This window comes from Phodopus roborovskii, unplaced genomic scaffold (assembly GCF_943737965.1).
Source record: "Phodopus roborovskii unplaced genomic scaffold, PHOROB, whole genome shotgun sequence".
Taxonomy (NCBI): domain Eukaryota; kingdom Metazoa; phylum Chordata; class Mammalia; order Rodentia; family Cricetidae; genus Phodopus; species Phodopus roborovskii.
This window is the reverse complement of record NW_026126525.1, coordinates 37,762,825-37,788,316: the sequence shown is the minus strand read 5'-3', so window position 1 is coordinate 37,788,316 and position 25,492 is coordinate 37,762,825. Positions and strand designations below refer to the sequence as shown.

At 34.5% G+C, this 25,492-nt stretch overlaps 1 protein-coding gene across 1 annotated transcript in view; it reads left to right on the top strand.

Annotated features, from left to right (window-relative positions):
* Mmp16 (matrix metallopeptidase 16) overlaps nt 1-25,492 on the top strand; it is a 236,945-nt gene that overhangs the window by 170,487 nt on the left and 40,966 nt on the right. The window contains exons 5-6 of the mRNA XM_051198439.1: nt 9,495-9,656; nt 11,043-11,254. Coding sequence (XP_051054396.1) covers nt 9,495-9,656; nt 11,043-11,254 — 374 coding nt within the window. The remainder of the gene's footprint in view (nt 1-9,494; nt 9,657-11,042; nt 11,255-25,492) is intronic.

The following is a 25,492-nucleotide window of genomic DNA, read 5'->3' as shown; positions in this document are numbered from 1 at the left end:
AATCAGGTCCTTCAAAGCAGGTTTTGTAATTTGTTATATGGTTATTGTGGTCGCTGTGTTTCTACTAGACACAGAGAGTTGAGTAAGCCTTTGGAATGGTCCTCACCAATCAGACTAAGATATCCTGGGGAAAGCAGAGCACATGAGTAAATAAAATGACACATTAACTTAGAATATCACTAGAAGCTTAACTAAACTCAGTAGAAGAAGAAAAACACAACACATATTTTATTTAATACTGTACTACAATTAACCACATCTCACTATTTTTCTAGCATGATTTTTATGAAATAGGAGAATTCAGAGCTAATTCATTTCAGACTTCAGAACAAAACTATTCCCTAAAGAAATAAGTATTCTTTGGCTTTTATTTTCCAAATGTTTCCATAGGGTTTTTACTAGAGTTGTTCAACATAGACCTTAGTTGCTTCAATTATATTGTTTTACTTTACAGTGTCTATTTAAATTAATAACCTTAGTATTTATAATTTGCATAGTTTTTTTAAAACTTTGTACTGAATTTTGAAAGAAAATTTACTAAGTGGCTATTTATTTTTCTCATATTTTAATACCCAATGTTTGATTTTGCCTAACTAGTGTGTACTTGTAGCAGACTTAGAAGCAAATGCCGTATTTCCCTACATATGGAATTGGGGTAGGGAATGGGGTGGTTAGGGTGCATGTGAGAGGGCAGAGATGGCAAAAGTGAGGGAGGGAGGGAGAGGGAACTGGGATCGACATGTAAAATAATAAATTAAATTTAAAAAAATACTTAAAAAAAAAAAAAAAAAAAAAATAATGCCATCCAGACAGCTCCAAAGTTCTCAGAAACTACCCTCAATTGCTGACAAATGTTCTGAAATGTTTTTAATCCAAGTTCATATACTGCCCCCTTATTCCAGTTAATGTAGTACTACTTTTATATCTGTAGAAAAATAATTCCCTCTGCAGCCAGACTTGTAGATTTAATGAAATAAAAAGCAACAACACACCCCTCTATCTTCCCCTTCACTTCTACCTCCTCCTCCTAATACCCTTCACCTCCCTTTCTTATTATTCTTGTTAATTTTCCTCCTCTTGTTCTTCTTCTACTGCTGCTCCTCCTACTTTTTCAGTTAGCATGAAATGAATGACCTATTTCATGTTCTTCCATCACCTAATGTTCCGCATCAGTAGAGGGCCTTGAATCAACCAAGCAGAGAACTATATACTGAAACTAGAAGCCAAAATCAATACTGATTCCCTTAAATCACTCGTCCAGGTATAATGTCATAATAATGCAAAGTTTTACTAACAAAATTCACACAATGAAACTATAGCTACCAATGTCCAAGATGTATCCAGAAACCTTGGGAGGGTAGTTGACTTTAGATGATAATCTGAGCACAAGATCTACTTGCTGAGATGAGGGTCTTGAGTAATAATATATTGAGCCTTGTTCTCCTGGTTCCACATGCTGTGTTGACTCAGAAAGAAGGCCACAGTGTGTAATCAAGGAGGAGAGTCATGACAACATCCTGATCACAGATTTAACACCTCACAAACTGTAAGAAAATAAACTTCTAATGTTTAATATGGCCGGTTTCTAGCCTTCTGCCATGGCACAGTAGGCAATCCAAAACACATAGGAAAGTTTTGATAAATTTAGCTTTTATTAAATGAAGGAAGGAAATCCTATTACTACATACTTTTAAAGAGGGATCTATTTTATGGTAGAGGTATCCTTTGAGTAGCTAACATGAACATGACAGAATGTCTCTTTTGGCGGGGGGATGTAAATCCTAGAGCATAGAGAGAATGTTTAGGGATTTGGGACAAAGAAATATACTTCTTCAATACCCCAATATACATTTTTTTTTGAGAAAGGGTGTCACTGTGTAGCTATGGCTGTCCTAGAACTCACTCTGTAGACCATGGAGATATTGCTGTCTCTGTTTCCTGAGTGATGGGATCAAAGGCATAGGCCAAGACTGCCCATGTATAAAAATCTTAGCTCTTCCACTAAACTATCTGTGAATATAGTCATGGAACAAAACACCAAAAATAAATAAATAAAACCCAAACACAAATAGTGAGGTTCAAACTTCAAGCTGAAGATCATCAGAAGCAAAGCAGCCAATAGATCTTACCTATACCAAGCGAAAATTGTAATCCTATCTTCAGGAATTTTCAGAGGTAAAAGCTCTGAGTTCCTGTCTCTTCCTGCCTTTTATTCCTTTCTCCACTCAGCCATATCACTTTTGTCTCCACATCTCTAGTGTTGGGATTAAAGGCATTTGAGCCCAAGTGCTGAGATCAAAGGTTTGAACTCTGTTACTCTTTACTCTTGTGTATGCCAGGGTGGCCTTGAACTCAGAGAGATCCATATGCTTGTCTTCTGAGCCACCACTGTTTAGCTAGCTAGAAGGGCTGCTGGGATTAAAGTTGTGTATCGCCACTGCTTAAGCTCTATAGCTTGTGACTAGGTTTTACTTCTAAATCTCAGGCAAGCTTTGCTAAATCATGAATAATATATCACCACAATTCAAGGCTAAGGACTAAGAAATGCATCCTATCACATTTATATTCTGAGCATTGAAAAATGTTCTATTCATCAAAATGTGGGGATGAATTATTGAATTTCTGCTCAATATATTAAATGTAATTCAGTATTTACAATTTAAATATTTAAAAATTTAAATCTCTTCAGGTTCATTAGTCATTTAATTCACAGGTAAATATTGAAAACATCAGAAATTATCAACACATTTATAATAAACCTGATTGTTTATTTATAAATGCTGAAGAAACACAGAAGCAGAGCAACAGAACTGACTTGGGTATTCAGGGAAGCATTACTGAGAAGGAAACTGGAATTTGCTTTTAAGGATAAATATCCACAAAGGCACAAATGGACAAATACACTTTATAAATAGAAAATAAAAACTGTTCTAAGTGTATTTCACAGGAAATATACAAAATCATATCAAATTTGAGAAGCTCAAATACCAGAAATATTATGATTTATTAATTTGCAAATAGATTATCAAAATACAAAAGTATATACCAGAAAATGAGAAGTTTCAATATCAAGTCAGCACTTACACTTGAAGGGAATACAGCCTCAAATTATGGAATAAAACAGGAAAATAGATCCAATAGTCCTGGTACCAAAGAGTTTAAGAAGGTTTATAGATGTGTGTTTTCTACAAATTTGTATGCATGAAGTGCTTTATAATCATTCACTTATATTCAGGACAGATATGTCATCAGTGGAAACAACTTATAAAAGCACATGGAGCTGTGCTATAACTTAGGATAAAATATAGACATAATTATGCAGGGAAATTACAAACAATGCATTGTCTCTTATAATATCTAGTTCAGTGTTCCATATGGCACTGGAATACACAAAAGGAAAGAGATTAGAGACTCAATTGAAAGACACACACAAAACTCAAAAATCTTGCAAGTGCAGCAAGTGCTATTTCTGAACTAAGAACAGAAAGGCTGATTTCTCCTTTGTTGCCTGCTTGTTGATAAGATCAGGCATATTACAACTGAAAAGCCTAAATAATGTGAATGAGTAGAATACTGCAGAAGCAGTTATTATTTTCAGCATTAGCAAGGAGGTCTGGTGCATTCTGATTACCCAAAACTCTTAATGTGCCAACAACATTTATTCCTAGTAGAACTAAAATCACAGGGTGGTACTGTATTTAACAACTTAACCCTTTCAGACTATTGTGAAGCTGCAAGTGAGATTTAATTACATTATGGCCAATCAGCAGCAGAATTGTTGTTACTTGGAACACATAGCCAATGTTTCTGATTGAAACACCATGCTTGTAGAACAGGTCGTAAGTTCATATCCCAATCCTGCTAAATGTCTTCTAAAACCTTCTTTATTCATTTCCTATGGAATAACTCTATCCTTGAAGATCATGTCAGTGGAAAACTGAACAATTTCATGATCTATTCATGCTTCAAATTGATTTTGGATATTATGACCTATTTGCTGTTCTGTATGAATTATTTTTATCTTTTTTTTTTATTCCTCTTAGAAGCCAAGGGAAAAAGTGACCAGGAGATGCTTTTCCAGTGAGATCTGCAATACTTTTAATAATTTAGCTAGGCTACTAGCCAACAGCTTAGTGCATGGCTGGAAGCAGTACTCATCTGCTTAAGTGCACAATAGTTGGTTTCCACATGTTTACTTAGGCACTAGACTCCTGGTATTTATGTTTCAAGTAAAGGCAAATTGATCCACAAGGTGAAAACCACTGAAGAGAAGATATTTTCCCTGTTAAAGAATAAAAGGAAGACAGTTATGGGGAGTGCACATTGGGATTTCTGGCTGAGAGCCCATAGAAGACAAAGAGAGTCTAAAGCTACATGTACAAGCACTGTCCTGTTCCTGAACGCACATTTAGCCAGCTGTTTTTTTTTTTTTTTTTTTTTTTTTTGTAAAATTTAGCACCATCTTTTGGATTTTCTGCCCTTCTTTTGGCTGTATTGAATTTTTTTTCTACTCCTCTGTTTATTTTATCTTCATTTACTTAAAAAAATTGCCCTTGGGTAGAGATTGCTTTGACTTTCAGCCCACTGATTGAGCATTGAAGCCAAAATCCCTGTGTTTTGCCATGGTTGGATATGCTCAGAAGCTAGTCTAACACTTCTACCACTGTCCAGTAACACTTAATATTATTTAGTGAACCAAATTCATTCTTTCAGATTTTGTGATTTATAACTATAAAAGTGTTTAGAGTTGTATTTGGATGTTTTCTGTCTACAAAAATGATTCTTTTCAAAGCCTTCCTCTTTCCTGGAAATAATTATTGATAGCATACTCTTTAGGTATCTCTCCAAACTACATACCTTCAAATACTCTTGCATGCTTCTTCAGGAAGGACTCTCCTTTCTGTTTTTCTTCCTGCTTCTCTGACTGTAATACTCCCAAAGCCATGTTGTAACAATTTGTCACTGTACATGTCTCCTGGAACCATCTGGAACCATAAGCATTCACTGCTATTCACTGACTATCAGGAAGTGGTAGGTATTCTTGCTCTACTTTTTTAAGCTTTCTCTGAGCAGTGTCCTTTCTGCCTTTTTTTCATAGTGTTATCATTCCCTTCCAGTATTTAGCAGGATATCTAGAGGCACATTTCAAGCCATGTTTAGATGGACTTTATATTCCTATTTTTAATACCAAATTTTAATTAGCTTTCTACTTCCCAGATATTGTTCTGTTTATTCAAACTCATTGAAATGTTAAATATCTGCTTTGGGGCAGCCAGTGCTTTCACAATTATAGAAACTAAAATAAGCGATGCTCGATGTCAGTCTTTATTCAAAATATGCAGGAAAATATTTAAACAGACAGTATTAATAAAATATAAATATCATGGAATGGGTGAAGTGTTGCACTGAGGCTGTGCTAGTATGAATGGGACAACAGATCATAAGGCTATCTGACCTGAAAGAAAATCTTCATAGAAAAGGAAAATTTAGTCTGTGATAGTTAAAAGTTCTGAAGAAATGAGGATCCAACATCTTACAGGAGAAAAGACATCGCAGGAAGGAAATAGCTTAATAGAGACTCTAAAGACAGACAAGCTTATATTTCTCTAACTTGAAAAAAAATCACAGAAGGGAAGAAGAGATATTTTTAAAATGGCAGGACTCAGACATATGTGTCAATATTCTTGGTTATGTCTTGTCTCCCAGGATACGGGATTCACTGGTAGACAGTTGGGAAATGATAGAGACTTAAATAGAAACAGATAAAAGACGTTATCCTTTCTGCCACAGTCCACATTTCTGTCTCTCCATCACCTCCATTACAACTTTGACATTGCTATGAGTCAGGTTCTTGGGCTTTTCTTTAACTTACAGTAAGCTGATTATAAGCTTAGCATTTGAATACAGTCTACATAACTTAAACCTCTCACATCATGAACTGCTATAATGGTTAAAACACAGGATACTCCTTGTTCTCTGTCCTCTGATTGTAAAACTTGAGAATCCCCATTTGTTCTCTCCCCCCCCCTTCCCTCCACCCATCCTTTTCCCCTTTTTCCTGAAATTTATGTATCAGAGAATTTACAAATAAATCCTCATTAATGTTCGCTTGCTCATCAACCTTATCTTAATTCTTTTTGATAACAGATAATAGAAATTATCTTGACTACACTTTCCTTTACATTTCTTAAAAATGTTTTATTGAGTGTTGCAGAGGTGGTATATGCCTTTAATCCCACTCAGGAGGCCGACAGATCTCTGAGTTCAAGGCCAGCCTTGTCTACAAGAGCTAGTTCCAGGACAGGTTCCAAAGCTACAGAGAAACACTGTCTCAAAAAGAAAAAAAAAATGTTTTATTGAGTGGTCATAGTGGCATATGTCTCTAATCCCAGCACTTGGGTGGCAGAGGCAGGTGGATCAATGTGAGTTCAAGGCCAGCCTGGTCTACAGAGCCAGTGCCAGGATAGGCTCCAAAGTTTCACAAGAATCCCCCTGTCTCAAAACATACATACACACACACACATGCACGCACACACACACAGACACAGGCATGCACACACACACACACAAACACAAAACTGTTTTATTCTGTTTTTTTGTTTTGTTTTGTTTTTGTGTTTGTTTTTATCACAATGTCTTTTTTTTCTCCTCCATGTTCCTTGAACTAGAAGTACTGGAATTGTGGTATGGGTCATCCTCTTTTCTTTCTATTTTCACTTCCATATAACTTTCCGTTCTGTTGCGTGAATTGACCCTCGGGAGATGTGAACAAAATGCTACCCAACCCTGATAGTGAATCAATGATAGAACAAAACAGCGATATTCCTGAAGTCAAACTTGATGAACCAGTGAGTTTTGGGAAGTTACTTGGAAAGAAGAAATAGCTGAAAACCAGCTGTATCAACAAATGTCCGTCCAACTTAAGTTGGAAGCTATACATAAAGACCTCCCTTGCATAACTTGCATGCTGCTTGATAGATTGGAAGGTGTCTCTTTCTGACAGCTCAGTTGGTCAGAACCTTTTCTAGGTAGCTTGGCTGCTCTGTCTTTTCCATGTATCTTGGCTGGACTGAGCATCTTCTAGGTAGTTCTCCTAGTTTAAGTGTCACTTTGCAATTGTCACCACAGTATAAGCTTAGGGAGATTAAGGGATAATAAATCTAGTCAGGGATTTCCTGAAACAATTGAATTGTTGAAGTCCTGAGTTTTAATGACATTGGATAAAAGGTAGAAGCTTCATGTTGCTTTAGAAGATTCTGAATCTTAAAGAGCTTCCCTCAAAGTTGAAAAATTCTATCTTAGAGGTGCTTGCTATGCAACTGCTGCCACATTGTCTTTTTTGTTCTGCAATTGATGCTCTAGAATAATTCCCAGAGTGTCTCTGTCAAATAGATTGAAATAGATTGTGTTCCTTATCTCCCCATAAACGTTGAGTGCCATCTTCTCTAGACTAGTAGCCAACCTTTTATTGTTGCCAAAATGCCTCGCTTGTTCTAGATCTGATTTTGTCTTTGACTTAATCTTTTCTGTTCTTTGACATTTTCCATTTCATTCATGTGCTATATTCTTACCTCGTGTATCTTGTTTCTCTCTAGTCTCTTCTACTACAATATAAATGCTATGAAGTAATTTATTATTTTGCTTGTTTGTTTCTTTGTTGCTTGTCTATCTTGTTCAGTATTTATTGTCAGAGGCTACAGAAGAGCCTAATATACAATAGATATAACTAAACAATTGTGGAGTAAATTAACCATGTTGAGTAATTTATTATTATATATGATATTATTTATTATTAATTTATCAATTAACAATTATGAATGATGTTATTTTCACATAGGCATATTGTAAAGCTTATAAATGCTAATATGGTTATATGCATGTGGTTTACTTTAGTGATTTAAAGTAGGCACCCAAAAGGTTTGAAGGACATCTGAATGCTTAGTTTGCTTTTCTGTATTACATTGAACTTTTTATAATCAGCCATTTTCTGATTTACTAAAATGGAAATAATAATTATAAATGACAAAATTACATAAATTTTGCAAAAATTAACTAAGATAATGTGGGGAAAGTGAAACATCTACAGAAGAGTAAGCATTGAGTAAAGATATATATTTTCCCACTACAGTTAATTGAATATTATAATTTTCTGGCTTAATTTTCACTATTAGTTAATTTTATGAAAAAAAAAAAGAAGCTCAGTTTCTAAAGTCTGAAAAATGTTCATTATCATTTGTCCTTGAACTTTTTGACATTTTTAAACCAGTCTGTAATCAATTTTCTTTGGGAATAAAGGGATGTTGAAAATGTTTCTGCTGCTTGCTCATCTTCAGTGTGCCAATGTCACATGAGAATTAGTCACATGTCCTCTTTCATTCTCTGAGACAGACTACACTGGAACAAAAATATTTTTTCTTATTTTCCTGCTTTGTGTCAAAAAATTTATATAATTCTCAAGAGGTAGGTCATTTAATTCTATTATGGTTTTTATAATAGGTGATAAGGGTTTCTTCCTGAAAGTAAAGTTTGATATTATTTTTATTCATAGCAAGTCCTCTGAGGAAAGTGTTGCACTCCCTCTCCAATAGTTCTAATCATTTCCCTTGGAAATGAAATTCTTAGAACTCAAGTCAAATCTGTAATTTCAAAGTTGGCCTAGGAATACACAGTGCACCTGTCTTTAAAAATAAAACAAATTTCAAAGAAGGATGAGATGAAGAGGAAATAGAAAAATGAAAGAAGGCAGAATGGGAGAAGGTAGAAGAATGACCTGAATGACCCCAAGACTTCTCTTGAATTTATATTATATAGACTATATTATGCAAGTTTGCTTAAGTCAGAATTTTCAGTGAGAGAACAAAGTTGCAAAGTAAATACATTTGTTTCATATAACTTATGCATTGATTAGAATTGTTATTTATTAAGTAGGTACTATAACTGTAATTAGCATGATAGATAATAAACATATATTTTAAGGTATGGTGTTACTGTATTCTTGGCTAGTAAGATAGTCTCATGTAGGAGTCACAATAACATGAGTCCAAACTGTAGCTATGTATCAGCAAGAACATCAAATCCTCTGTGTTGTATTGGATTATTGTTTGTAAAATAGGATTTGTATATTTGCTCTATTTTTTATCATTGCATAAAATGTGTTAAACATAGTGGTTATAACATGAGAGATTATGTATTTTACCTTATGATTGGAAAGACATCTTAACACCAGTAATTCTGGCTTTTGATATTACTTTTAAACTTTTTTAAAAACTTTTTTTTTTTATATCTAAGCATCTATATCTTTACCATCATTATCACCCATCTCAACCATTGAAAGCAAATGTTTTCCAGTAACAAATGTTAAAATCATACTGACAAGTGGAGTAAAGGGGTCCTTTTATTTTCTGTGTTAATGTTTTGATCACATTACATTACCCTTTTCATTTCAATGGCTATCACTTGCAATAGTCTTACCTTACATTTTTCTCCTTTGACAGGAAATGATTTATTCCTTGTAGCAGTTCATGAGCTTGGGCATGCTCTAGGACTGGAGCATTCCAATGACCCCACTGCTATCATGGCACCATTTTACCAGTACATGGAAACAGACAACTTCAAGCTTCCTAATGATGATTTGCAGGGCATCCAGAAAATATATGGTAGGGTCCTCCATTCCTGTTTGCGTAATTGGATGGGGCAGTTGGAAATCATGTGCATGTTTTTATTTTTATTTTTGTTTTTGTTTTTTTTTTCCTTTGCAGTAGAGTATATAAGACAGAGGATAATGAAAGAAAAATGTTCCATCTTACTGGCAAAATTCTATCATCAGTCAAATTATATTGGCAATAGTTTTCCTGCCAATAACCTATATATTAACAGTTAGGAAAACTCTGGTTTTGACATACATAATTTGCCTATAGCAGGTATGCTTTGCTAGATTAAGGAAATGAGGCTTTCGTTTCTATAAAGATAAGTATGTGCTATCAGTCTGTCAACAATCAGTATCTAGAAGGTATGATTTGCCTTTTAAACAGCGTAATTTATGTGCAATAATTTGTTTTTTATTCATTAGTTTTTATTTTAATAGTGAAATCATAATCATTCTCGTACAGTTAAAGTGAACTTGAAATAGGATTGAATGTACTGATACATGTCACAGACACAAAGCCAAAGAGATCGGATATTGAGAGAACGTTCCATCACCTCTTTGTGTCTTCAGAAATTCCTTCTACATGGCTAACCCAAAGAAGTCTCTTTCTCATGACCTCATGAATTAGCAGTCTAGACTGCAGGCCCATGAAAGAATATCTGTTCCATATCTAAATATTAAGTGTGAACAACTCTATTTATTAAGAGAAACAGCATCAATCCCTTGAGGAATGATGGCTAACATCTGTTGCAAATTACATGAGTAAACTTTGGCTGGACTTGGAAGCCTGTTTTTAGAAATACTTTACATTAATATTTCACCAGTGGTATGTTAATCAATGGACACTTTAGATTCAGTATTTAAATGAAATACTAAGCTGTCAAGATATTTCATTAAAGTAGAATAGTGAAATCAGTAAAAGCTTAGATAGTTGGAGACATATAGCAGAATAACCTTTGATCTGCTAGTGTTTATCTTTGGAAATATTTTCATGGAATCAGCATCTGTCAAATTCCAGTTTCCGTTTGAATGAAGCTCACAGTTATGAGTCCAGTATTTATTCTCATACTTCTACTTTTTCATGAGAAACCTACCAAACAGGTTTTGAGAGCAACTTTCCAACAGTGACTGGGTTGAAGGTATAAAATAAAACTCACTAAAAATTAACAAAGAAATCACAGTACTAGGAGCTGAACTTCAGCCTTATGAGGATAGTCTGAGACACCGTTGGTAGCAGTTGGGAGGGTTTGAGGGATTGTATTTTTTAAAAATATATGATCTTAATGACCTTGTTTAGTCTGTGCCCTCTGTTGATAAGCACTTGTTCTCTGGAGCTTATCTTACAGAATTATTTCAATTTTAAGTGAGCCAAGCACTGTCCTCATGTTTTCAAAAGGTCCACCTGACAAGATCCCTCCACCCACAAGACCTCTACCAACAGTGCCCCCTCACCGATCTGTTCCTCCGGCTGACCCAAGGAAAAACGACAGGCCAAAACCTCCCCGACCTCCCACTGGCAGACCTTCTCATCCAGGAGCCAAACCCAACATCTGTGATGGGAACTTCAACACTCTAGCTGTTCTTCGGAGGGAGATGTTTGTTTTTAAGGTAGGAGACTGGATTTTTTTTTTTTTTTTTTTTTTTTTTTTACGTAGATAAAGTGTCTAGTGTCGTTTCAGAAAACAAGTTCCCATTCATTCTAAGCCTACCTTTCAGGCCCTCTCACAGTTAAGAGGTTAAAAAAAAAAAAAAAAAAAAAAAAAAATACATGCACAAATGGGCGTAGACGTCTAGCAGAAGATTGCTGTGAGATTCTATTTTGGGAAAGCACTTATATCAGCAGGAGCTGAAATGCCTGGAAATGTGAGGTTGAAAAAGAACTGCATGTTATGAAAAGATAAAATAGCAGGATTTAAATCATGAATGGGATCTAATAGCGATGATTTGCTTGCCAGCTCAGCCATTTCCCAGCATGCTGATGATGTGATGTCTTACTATACAAATCTTAAATTTTTTGTCTCAGAAATTTCAGTTGATAATCACTGCATTGCTTGTTTGTTTTGTTGTTATTGTTGCGGTTGGGGTTGTCATCTTTTGGTTTGTTTGTATGTTTTTCCTTTTTATTGATTTTTGGGTGTCTACTGTTATCCACCTTAGTTAAATCACTATGAGCCCATCATTTCCACTTAATAGCATTGTTGTTTTTCATTAGCAGATTAAATTTATATTTTTAAATTACAAGCTATAAAAATACTTTTTTACACACACAAAATGTACTTGGTCAAGTTCATTTATTTGCAATAACACCAAAGTGCAAAGAGCAAAGTGAATTTACATATGCATGGAAATCTCAGAATTAGGGGATTTATTTTGTATAACTGTAACTGCTGATAAAAATCAAAGAAAAACAAAATCAGAATGAAAATCCTGGAATATAAAGTTGTAAGCATATTATAAGAATATTATCCTAATAGTTATGAAAGACTCTAATTTTATTTATGTTGATCATCTTAGATACAATTGTAAAGTAAAAGCTTACTTTTATAAAGTGTGCACACACAATCTGTATGTGTGTCTGCCATTGCTCCTGGGTAATGATCCCCATAGTTATTCTTCATAATTCACCATTATTCACAGTTACTCCATGGCTAAGCTACAGCAAACAATTAAAAAGAAAATGAAAACAAAATACAATTTATTTATTCTTAATGACTAAGATTCTGCTTTTACGGACTGGCAAGATGGCTCAATGGTTAAGAGCATGGACTGTTATTCCAGAGGCTGTGAGTCCAATTCCCAGCAACCACATGGTGGCTCACAACCATCAGTAATGAGATGTAGTGCCCTCTTCTGGCCTCCAGGTATACATGCTGGCAAACTACTGTATACATTACAAATAAATAAGCCTTTAAAAAAAGATTTTGCTTTTACTGCCTTTACTAAATTTGCATGCTAATATTAGAATATTAAATAGCTATGTTTAACCAATATTAACTAATAAAATAGGATGTGTTCTTATTATTGGGACATGAGTCAATATTTAGTGCAATAATATCCTACTTCTACAGACTCTTTTACTAAGCAAAGAAGTATTTCAAAAATATAGCTTCTATATAATTTTCAGAAGACAAAGCATTATATTTCTTACATTTGTAAATAATATCAGAGTTTGATGTTATGTGCATAAGACAAGTGTGCTTTCTCTGAAAATATCATTTCTACAAAAATGAATAATTATTCATTTTATCAATGTCATGCACTATTAAACTAGATGCCACTATTTAATTTTAAGTATGTTAGTAATCTTAGATGCAATTGGTAAAGTGAAGGCTTGCTTTAATTATGTATGCATGCATATATCTATATTTGTGTGTGTCCTAGGTGATGAAACCCAAAGTTACTCTTCATAATTCACCATTATTCACAGTTGCTCTGTGACTAAGTCAAAGTTGGAAAGAAAATGGAAACAAATATGACCAGGATTTTGTTATTATGAATTTCCACATTGCAACATGATACCTTGATAAAATAAAAATTCCATATTACCTAAGAAAATATTCAACCTTGCCTGCATTCTTTATTATATCTGTGTGTGCGTGCAGACTGATATTCTCAGAAGAGTGTAATAGCTACATATATAGTAATCAAATCAACTTCACCTGCTTCTTTATCCTGCACACTGTACTATACAGGGAATGCACTGGATTGACAAATAAAGTCCTATGGGTACTGGTTTCTGGAATGAGGAATATATGACAAAGCTCATATACTCTACAACACAAGGCAACAGTAACTACTTTCAATATCATGAAAGTTATAGCTCAACTTTCTTCCTTAATTTAATATTTCACCTTAGATTTCTTTTATCAAAACTAAAGGAAACAGTTCTTATTATAAATCTGAAATTGTCTTGAATATAACATTATATGAAAGATTATATTCTTAGTAACGACTTTCCTAATACTATCCACATATACAGCTTCCATATTTATTGTTCTGTCACATAACAAGCATGCATGCTTAAGATGGCCTGTTAGATACTAATAATATGTGAATAGAAAGTAGCTTTTCTGTCTCTACACAGATCTTATAACTGAAAACAGAAGATGAACATGAATGTAAATACCATTAGTACAAACACAGCAGTTATAACGTTGACTCTAAGAGATAGTACTAGGGTTTAATGCAAATGGAAGTTTTATTCATTTAGCATTTTGAATTAATTTTAAGAACATAATTTTTTAAGAACATTAAATTAGTAGGTAACAGTTTTTTTTTCATTGATATTATCTCATACAAAGTTCTTAGTACTATAATTCTGATGTAAACAACTTGATATTTAGGTAGAAGGCCCAATGAAAGGTTACCTGCTCTTTAGTCAATGGCTGTTTCAGATTAGGTAATCAGTATGTGCCTGGTTGAATAGGCACATATTCACTATCTCTGAAACCCACAATAACTACTAAATAGAATGCTAGAAATGAAAATTCTAGAAAATGAAAATTCAGAAAACTTACATCATTTATTTTCATTCAATAATTGTAAAGACCTCTTGAACTAGCTCTGTTTGACTTTAAACCATTGTGCTTCCAACTCAACTTTTCACCTCTGTTATCTGGAAAACAGAAAATATTCCAAAAAAAAAAAAAGTTGAAATTTATATGTTGAAGTTATAAATGTTGAAGGAATAGTTTTGTTACCTCAGTCTGTGTTGTTTTAGATGATGACAAATTAAAAGTACATAAAAGAGGTTAGACTCTTATTTCTTAGAGCTTGCATTCATGTTTTTGAGGTGAATAGAGTTAGTACAGTTTGCATGTGAAATGTCCTCTACAAGATCTTGTGTTTGAATATATTGCCAGGTGATGATATTGTTTTAAGATGTTTTGGAAATCTTTAGACTGTGGTCTAGGTAGCCAAATGTGAACAGGGATGAACCTGGAAGGTGGTATTCACTTCTAGTTCCAACCATATAATTTATTCCCTGTCAGCCACAAAGTGAGTGACCCTCCATCTCCTGCTGTGGATCTCCCACTAGCATGGAGAAAGCTGCTATGTCATTTCATTTCACCATGATGCATTGCATTCCCTGAAGACACAAGCCAAAATAAGTCTCCCTGCATTGGTTTTCTTCTATCAGGAGTCTACCACAATGATAAGAAAAGTAAATAATAAAAAGGATGGCACATGTAGGCTCCATGAATGAGGGTTGTGGGTACACATGATAGCAAAGTCTGCTGTGTGAATGACAGCTGGTCTGCTAATTTCTCCCTCCATGCTACACCTATTTAACCCAGGGGACTATCATCTTTACATCAGTGTTAATGCTCTGTAAATAGCCTTCCAGCTTGATAGTCTCTGCCAGTCTGTCTTTTAACCTCCTGTCTTTTAAATATTTCCTCTGTAAGCACACACTTGTTCTTATTTTACCCTGTTTATTAGCCTGTCAAACATATTTTTATTCTTGATTGTTTGAGCTTACTCTTAACTAATGTAGCATGGTTTTTTTTAACTTTACTTTTTCAAAAATGTTATACAAATTGGAAACTGCGTTATCCATTGGCATTTCCTGTCTTCACCCAATTCTCCCTTAGTTTCAATGCCTGGTGATTACTTCTGCAAAGTCCCGTTTCTTGAACATTTCTAACCCTGTGTCTCTTGGATCCTAACTGCTTCTTCTACCAAAACTTGTTCTAATTGTTTTGTATTCCTGTTCCATGCATCTAGATAGCAAAGTGGTTTGATGTCTCTAATAATTTTTCTTTGTTACATACTTTTAAGAAAGACTTGCTCTGAGCCACAGTTAGCCATACCACAATGTTCACTACTAACATACAGGAATCTCAGCAAAGCAATTCCATCAAACTGGAAGTAATACACACCATAAATATGAAAAACAATGAAATAATAAACATGTCTTGCTTATTCTGTTTTTGGAAATGCCATTAAATTTATTTTGTTTATATGTTTATTACTGGGATTTCAAGTGCCATGATATGTGCATGGAAGTCAGAATACAATTTAAGGGAATCATCTGTCCTAACACCATGTGGGTCCCAGGGATTACACTCAGGTGGTTCTCTGGCTTGCTTTCAAATGAGAGAGTGTTCCTGCTATCCTATTCTTTATGCTTTCTGAAAGATTTTAATGAGTATTAATATACTATAATTCTGTAAGCATGTTTTAACCAAAGAAAGGGAAATCCAGATTTATACAAAAATATTGACTTAAGTAGGATTTGTTTCCTTGTTAGAAAGATTTTTTTCCCCTTACACTACGAGTTTCAGCATATTTCCTTTTTTTTTTTTTTTGCTAGCTTACTTTTATAGGATTCAATATCATATCATTTAAAGTGAGCTATACTGCGACCATGTTCAATTGGTTGTCACATATATGTATATATGTGTGTTTGTGCATGTGATTTCCATATATGTTTGTATGTACATGCACATGTGGTTTATATTGATGCTTGCATAAGAAAGTGAAGCCCTGTAGCTTTATAATCTTTGGAGATTATAAAGTGACCAAGGACAAGCAATGAAGATCAGGAAAAAACTACCAAGGAACAGAGAAAATAACAATACTAAAAGAAGCAATGTTATTATCTAAGACTGTTCCCTGCAGATTTCAGGTATCATGACTGAGCTGACAATAATACAATCTAATTTCTCAATGAACATGACATATGCCTTTAAACTTTAACCAGAAAATATTAAATTGTTTGTCTTTATTTTAGTGCAAAAGAAAGTATCAGGCAGAGTTGGATGAGGTTATGTGAAGCATATTTCAATAATAGAATTTTAAATTTTGTTTAAAAGAATGGAACAGTAGCTCTAGTATTTGAAGCTGGAGGATGGAAAAAAATGTTATACCATTAATGGAAAAGTCTTGGTTTTGTCAAGAGATAGGTTGTTTACATCAAACATGTCAAGCAAAGTCTGGTGCTAGACTGAAGAGGCCAAGGCAAGAGGGACCTGCTGTTGGTGAATAGGAAGCATGTGGTTCTAGATGAGGTGCCATTTTCTAATGCATAAAACAACAGACCAAACACTTATTGCTTGGGGTCAATTATAAAAATTATTTTCCTCATGCTTGAGAATTTCATCTATATATATAATGAAATATGATAATATCCACTTACCACTATGCCCTCCAATACCTCACCATCCAGCTTCATATCTTCTTTATTCTCTTTTATAACCAGTAAGTTGTGAGGCCAGAGGATCTCTGCCCTAATCATGCTGACCTTTCCAGCAGGCTTCATCTTATACAGATAATCATAGCTTCTGTGAATTTGTAAGTGCAACAGCTGTACCATATCTATACAAGTCTTTCACAGCATTCCTTACCATCCTCCGACTTGAATTTCAAATTTTCTGTCCAGTAGTGTTTGTATTAATGTATCAGAATCTTTATTTTCTCACAAATTGCTATCTTTCTTGATGTTATGTACTTAATTAAACTGAGGAGTTCCAAGTCATTACAAAATAGAGTCCAGTTTCATTCAAAAAATAGTATTTGCTTTATTTGATCATTTTCCCACAAGTAGATGATTTCTTATTGAAAGGAAGAAAAGAAAGTACAAGGAGAAATATCGAAACAAGGTATAGAAACATAAGATTTCTGCATCAAATATATTTTCATAATATTTCATAATGTGGCTCAACCCTTGTGTTATTCCACAGTGAACCTTTGAACACTTCTAAGAATATTTAACTTTCCTTACATGCTGTTACCATCCTATCAATACAAAGGCACCATCATATCTCACCTTAAATATAATATTCCTTGAATAAGTCTCCTACTTTCCTCCTTGTACTACCTTACACCTCCCCACTATTTGTCTGGTAAGACTGTGTGTCTTATCACTGGGCTGCTTTAATGAAAACCCTTTCTTTCTATTTCACAACAAAACTCAAGTTTTTTTTTTTTCTTGTTTTATCCCCTCTATTCCCTGGAGGTTTTAGACCAGTCTCCTCCCTTCCCTTGGAATTGTTCTCCACTCTCTGACTTTGCCCTTTTCCTTCCTTAAGGCCAACCACTTTTATTCTATCCTGTGATTCCTCTAATGTTCCAGGTACTCTCTGGATTTCACCTTTTTGTCCAATAGGAATTAAGCACTTGTGGATCCCCTGTGTTCATCCCCTGAAGGTGGTGCTTATTCTTCATTCCCATCTTGAGTGGTGCTACCTAGATACACATGTCGCTGAGCGTGGACACAGCATACAAAGAAATCTCAGACACTCATGAACATAGTATGCTATAGAATTTCGAATCCTCAAATGATGGTAGAGAAATCTCTGCTGTTCTCTTGTGCTTTGACTCATTTCAGTTCCCTAAGATAGTTTCATTATTTGTTGTGAAATAGGATGATCCTGCCTTCATTAAACATTAGATGATAAAGGGTTAAATCCCACTCACGATCAGCTCCAGACAAGGGTTGTGATATCTTAAACACTGCTGGATTGTACTGTGATAGAACATAGTAACCAATAAATACTTGCTAAGTACTTCAGAACTTACTCTCCCAATTAACTGCTGCTGAGAAATTGCATCACAAGTCTAGGGTAAGGAAAGGAAATGCTAGCTATTAAGAAGAAAGACAGAAACAGCATAGCTAAATATACAGCTGAAATTTTAATTATATTTGAAATGGTGTTTATTATAAAAATGAAACAGAAATCTATATAATGTTCTTGAGCAAGGCAATCCTTATTTTTGCATTATTTTACTATGTGTACTCCCAAATCAAGCACTGAAATTACTGTTTTTGCTTGTATGTATGTGGGCATGTGCATGGTGGAGGGTATTCTATGGTGTCTGTGTATGTCTGTGTGTGTGTGTGTGTGTGTATTCCTCAGAAGGAATGGGTTTGCACCACTTGACTTCCCACACTCTTTCTCAGTCAATAATTTAAATGAGTGTAGGAGTGTTAAGATTAAGCTGGGCATTTGTGGCACATACCTTTAATCCTAGCACTTAGGAGGCAGAGGCAGGCAGATCTCTCTAGTTTGGGCCCAGCCTGATCTACACAGCTAGTTCCAGGACAGGCTCCAAAGCAATACAGAAAAAGCGTGTCTCAAAAAAAAGCAAAACCAAAACAAACAAACACACACACACACACACACACACACACGAAAGGAAGAAAGAAAGAAAAAACACTGTTAAGATTATATTTGAACAGTAGCTTTAAATAGACTAAAACTATCTTAATTGCATAAAATATAATTTAATATGTAATTATGGTATGTATTTTGAAGATTAAGTTGTTTTATTAAATACATTGTATGTTGGTATAAATACATATTGCAAAAATCCTTCTTGATGGGGAGATATAAGCAATGTCTATCCTAACGTCTCAGTGACAAGCTGAAGCACATTTTCATCAAAGTTCACTGTGGCACAGATAAAAGGGTTATTCATAGGAGTGTCGGTACCCCTTTCCTTATGGCCATACTGGAAAACTTACCTAGCAGCAGGAAGTATGGCAGTCACATGCATACACACTCACACACATACACATGCACACACACATACACATGAACCACCTACCCACACAAATACACTCACACACACACACACACACACACCACCCATTTTTTCTAGTCTCTACACCACGACATTTATGTAAGAGGTTTCCAGTTAGTAAGAGCAATTATATACTCAGGAAGAGGAAGCAAGCCAAGCTGGAAAGTCCTTCTGTAGAAGCCACAGTCAAAGCCTGCAAAATGAGAGTTGCTTGGTGAGTGTCACACTTGACAATAAGTAACTCTGTAAAATTATTGTCTGAAAGACCTCTGCATTCATAGTGTTATCTATTTCCCTGCTACATGAATTTAAAATTCATGCAAATTTCATGTTAAATATTACTTTTTTCTGATTCATTTCTTAAATATATTTTATAATGTTCTAATTGAAAAATTTTATAGAAATTGCTTATTTCCCCAATTCATGGCTCAGAATGCATGTATTCACTCATTTAATATAAATAACCAGTTTAGTTTAGAGATTTTTATAGGGCAATAAAGATGGCTCAGCTGTTAAAGGCTAGGCTCACAATCAAAAATATAAGTAAAATGTATTTTTTACTGCAGATTTTTTAAAAATTACTCCTCCTAAATGTTATTCATTTGCATCTGATATTTTTCCATGCTTTAGGTTTGACACCTCAACAGTTTGAAAATGAAATTCCCCTCAAGGCACATGTCTTTGTGTTAAGTGATGGATGGGCTTTTGGGAGATGACTATAAATGAAGGAGATGAAGCTGATCCACTTTGTAGAACCATAAATTGATAGCCTTCTATGGAAGGAATGTGCACAGTTAGCAGGTGGGAGGTGTATGTTTTTCCTACACACACTCTCTCTCTTTCCTGATCACACTCATGACCAAGTCACCATTGAAATGCCTGGGACACTATGACCTCAGATTAAACTTTCTTCCATTTTTGATGCCAGGTAATCTGCCACAGTGACTTTTTAAAAAATGGTTAACTAAATTGTTTGTATTTCTGTAAAGCAGGAGTTAATTTTACTGCTTTTATGTCCACTTTCAATGTAAATTACCTGCATTTCAATCACCACTAGAAATTTCAGTAATTGAAAATATTTTAAAAATTCACCCGTCTTTCAAAAAAATTTATAGCATTTATTTATCTTCACAAGTACATCATATATATGTATGTATATATATACATATTTGCATATGTATATATACATGTATATATACATATTTACAATACAGTATGTATAAAGCTATAATCAACACAAAATTATGTAGCTTCCTAAAAATTTCTATGAAAGACAACTGGAAATATAGTAGTTTTAAAAGATCACTCCAACAACCAATTAGACTATTAATACGAAACAAGCCTTGGCATAATCAAACCAGTCATAAATACCTGGTATAACTGAGGCATTCAGGAAATATTTATTTACTGGATGGTATTTTTGCTTATAAGTGTGTGTTCCCTGAATTTAAGTTCCACGAGGAGGATCCTCAGCATCCTAATTCATTATTCTGTTCCCAATACTTAGAATAGTTTTTGCAGTTAGCACATCATATTTTCTTCTTTAAATGAGATTATTATGTGGGATATAAAAAACTTTAATTATGTAAATTAAAATGAATTAAATAAGGGGGCAATTACAATGTGCTGGCATGGAAATACATTATTGGAAAATAATTAGTTTCCCACGTTATTCTACAAGTAATAATTGTAATTCTAATGGGATAGGAGAAAAGGAGTCCTTATGCTTCAAATTTTTAATTGATATGTAGACAAGGTAATTTAAATTGTGTAATTCTTCTGCCAGACTTTCATTCCAAGCTCTATCAATCATCAATCCCCTACGTACCATGATTGATGTTTTTCAGTTCTCAGTGTGTCAGAATGAGTGCCTTGCCCACAGATATTTCATGTTTTATACAGAATAAGAAAATGTCAAATGAATATGTAGCAACCGTATCAGCAGGAAAGACACAAATTCTCAGCTTTCTTTCCAAGATTACAGCTGTTATGTTGCTACTTATATAGAAATGCCCGATAAGCAAGATTTGAAAATTCTGCAAATTATCCTCTCAAATAAGATATTGACTTTAGTAGCAGGAAAGAGAAGGGCTAGACTCTGGGTGAGTAGCAGTTTCTGCAACTTTTTCTAAATGTTCATGATTTATAAAGTTCCTTAATTGTAGGTATTTATGAGCAGATAATTTACAGAATTCATAATGAAGAAGAGAAAATAGTATTTTTAGCCTGAATGTTTCTCATATATTTTTCTCAGTTCCCTTTATTGATAAGACTATCATACATGATATAATGAAATAATAATATATGTAACATCCATTTAGTGCCTATGAGCCACTAGCTACTTTCTTCAGTGTGTTAAAAGTGCTATCATACATAGACCACACATTATATAAGAACTAAAGACCTCAAAAGATTAATGGGTTTCCAATGCATGCTCTTAGAACTAGAGAGGGCTTACCACTGAAGATTCTATTTTCCTTTTTACTAATTTTGTTTAAAACTCAGCAAATACAATTTCATGATTTTATTACTTTTATTGATCCATTGTGTGCTGTGTGTACTTGGCTATGTAAGTATAGTCACTAGTAGGCCATGGTGTGCATGTAGATGGCAGATAATAACTTGGGGTTGCAGTTCACTCCTTCTACTACATGGGTTCAGAAGATCTAGTTCTGGTCATGAGACTTGAGGGCAAGCACTCTTACTAGGGTGGCATTTTGTCAGACGTAGATATGTTTCTTTTGATTTGTGGTTTGAGTCCAACTATTTTCAAGAAGAGACAATAGCTTTTAATGTAGGAAAACATATAATGTCTAGAAATGAATTTATTGGAAAGGATGAAGACCTTTCTAAGAATTCAAATGAAAGTTTATTCTGCAAAAATAACTCAAAATAAATTTTTAACAAATAAAAAGATAAGATGTTTTTCTGTTTTTCTCTCGTTAGCACTTAATGTCTAAATCCCTATGGTTTGTTTCTGCACTGTCTGAAGTAACAACATACGGGACACCATCCAAATGACCATCACTGGAAATTTGTATTAGACAGTTAAATGCAATGTAACTTTTAATTATTGATCATATATATATACATATATATATGATCAAAACATTAAGATGCACAACAGAGTTACCCAGGTAGTAGGACGGCAGTCAGTAGAAGGTACTGGATGCGCTAAACAGAATATTTAGGGAGGAAATGTAGTCAGGAATATGAACATTCAAATCTACTGCTTAGGTGTTTATACATCTGTGTTGTAAATACACTTATTTTTTATTAATGATTTATGTGTTTATACTTATGTACATTTATATATGCAAGACCATACCATAGCCAAAAGCAATATAGTCAATGCCACAATGTTATAACCAATGGAAAACAGTTATCTCTTGATTTCAAAATGATAGTTAGTGAAACTCAGAATGTGGTTAGTGGTATCATGCTCTCTTAGAATATGAATGAATCTTTGCTCAATCCATAATTATGCCAAAAACAATACAACAGTGATTATTTTTTAGGATTCTTTAGTTTTGAGGTGTTTTAGGGTTTAGTTGTTCTTTGTCCTAATCACTCATTCAAGAAAAAAAAATGCAATATTTTATCCTTTTTCTAATTGAATAGTTTAAATTTAATTAATTAGTTAAATTAATCTGCAGTTTTATATACTTCTCAGGAATAATACATATTATTGGAGTTAACTGAAACATGGTTCTAGAATTTGAGAATTACATATGCACCTAAAATAATATATTTTAAAATGTTTTCTTAAGCAAAGCACATTAATTCTCTACCAAGAATGAATAGTTTCTGGCAGATGGAACAGTTTGTGATAGTATGTCTTACCACAGACAGAAAAATTTATATATTTTCCAAATGAATAACAAACTATGTGGTAATTCACCGGTAAAATAATAAAAGTAGGCACATTTCATTATATTTGGATAATAATATCCATTGATACGTATTTGGTAGAATAAACTCTGCAAGAAAACCCAAATTATCTGTAGTAACAGAATAGGAAATTATAATTTATCAGCAGGAGTGAATATATGTGAGGCTTATCAGGATGGAAAATTGTAAAAAAGGTATCAAATAATGAGATTCAACTACAATATGGTGAAATATAAAATATAAATTGTTACGTTTCTCATTATTTAAAATGGATGTTTTTACAAGGCACATGAAAGACTATAGGGAAAGAAAGGCAAATCTTAGACTTATGGGGTTGTGAAAAGATTTTACATTTATATTATTTCAAAATATTATGGTCCAAAAGTTAATGGCATAAAACAGCTCAATAACTATGAGAGTTGTAATAGGTTAAGAAATGATAAAGTGATATAATTTTCAAAATAGTATCAATAGGCAGAAACAATTATTCTACTTATTGTCATTTTTGCTTAGAATATAACTAAGTTGGTGTGGAAAAAAACCACGGCGATGCATTTCAATACTGTAATTTAATTCAACTAGGAAAAAAAACATCCAATTAAATAAGATTCTACACCCACTGGGGTTCAGTACAAAGTGAGAATAGCTTTCTATGAATCAATCTAGCCAAATATTTTGTTATAATCAGTTTTTCTGTTGTTCTGACCACCAAGGCAAGAATTTATTCTGTTTAATACATAGCATTTTAAAAACATGCAGAATGACAAGATACTTGGAAATATATCCAGAGAGTACTGTTAGACTCTGTAATGTAAGGAGGGCTGTCACCATTTGTCAGCTCATCAAACAGTAGCACACTGTAAGCCATGTACATACCTGGTACAACACAGCAAATGCTCAAGCAGTTGCAGCAATTGTCATTATTCATGTGGCTTATGTGTACTTATGGTGGCACTATTGTTCTAATTGTTACTAGTACTAATCTAGGAGAGAGCACAATATTATTAATAATGACAGCAAATATTCTGTAACAGCTTGGCTTGAACTTCTGAAGCTTATTACTGTCCACTGTTATAAATTTGTTTTCACTCTTTCCTTCAAGAAAGTGTTGAATGTCCATGAAATGATTATTGGAGACTTAGAGCTGCTATTTTCATTCTTGTTACTCTCTGTTCTGTCTATGGGGTAGACAGTAGTCCAGTAGACAATATGTCAATATCTAAGGTACAATGTGCAATGTAAGGGCATACATCAAGAAATGTGTCTTGAGGCTATTTCTTCTGTACCTGTCAAAACAAGTAACATCAGCTAAGCCTGGAGGTTAGAAAGTGGTGGTGCATTGAGAAGACAGTATAATTTTTTATAGAAACCGAAACAGTGCATTGGAGAAATGAAGGAAATGTTGCTTCATAAATGATCTTAGATACCATGTTGAAAACTTAAGACTTTATTCTACATGTCAGGAATTACTAGATGGGAGTAAAAAAAAATGATGGAGATGATGGACTGACTGGGACAAAGATACACAGGCCCAGGGTGGAGTGCTCCAGGCTCCAAGGAAGAAGCATGGTTCTTCCAAGTGCAATGATGAACTGAGTTGAACAAAGAGACCCACATGCAGACCTGGGGCAGTCTACCCCTGGCTGTCTCAGAAGAAAAAACTGGGGTCAACCTGGTGCTCTGCCATGCCAGATAAACATGTATTATTACTGTGAGCAAGCATACAGTATGTTAAGAGAGACACAGAATGGTTTATGCCCTGTGAACACAGGCACTTATGAAGAGGTGAAAGAGATGAATAATGGGCAGAGGTGGGTGGTTTAATTGCCACACAGAGCCATATTGATGTCTGGATTTGGGCTGATGCGTGGGGCTCTTGTCTAGGTTTATGGTCTTGATACAGCCACAGTCTGTGCTGCTGTCCATGGCTCCTGAAACCACTGAAGGCTGAGAGATGGCCCCACCCCCTCACTAGATTCAAGACTAGGGCAAACTGGTTCTGCTGCTCAATGGATGAAGCACTCAGGAGGACTCTATACCTCACCTGGCCAGCACAACAGAACTGACCCTGTTCACAAGGGTATGGGCAAGTTGACTTGAGGATGAGAGGTCTGGCCCTTCCTTTCATCTGCTATATGGTATCAAGAGCAGAGAGAGATGCCCCCAACAAATCCACAACAGAGGCAGGGTGGTGGGAAAGCTGATTCTGGGGTGGTAAGAACAAGAGAGATGCCCAGTCCCTCACCAGCTGCAACACTAAGAGAAGCAGGCCCTGCACCTCACCTGGGCAGCATAGTAGAGCCAACCCTATTGGTGGATGTATATAGGTAAAAAAAAAAAAAAAAAAACCCTAAATTTGTAAGGATGAGAGAGTGGTCTCTAATACTCATCTGTTATATGGTGGCATAGCAGGGAAAAGGTGCAAGC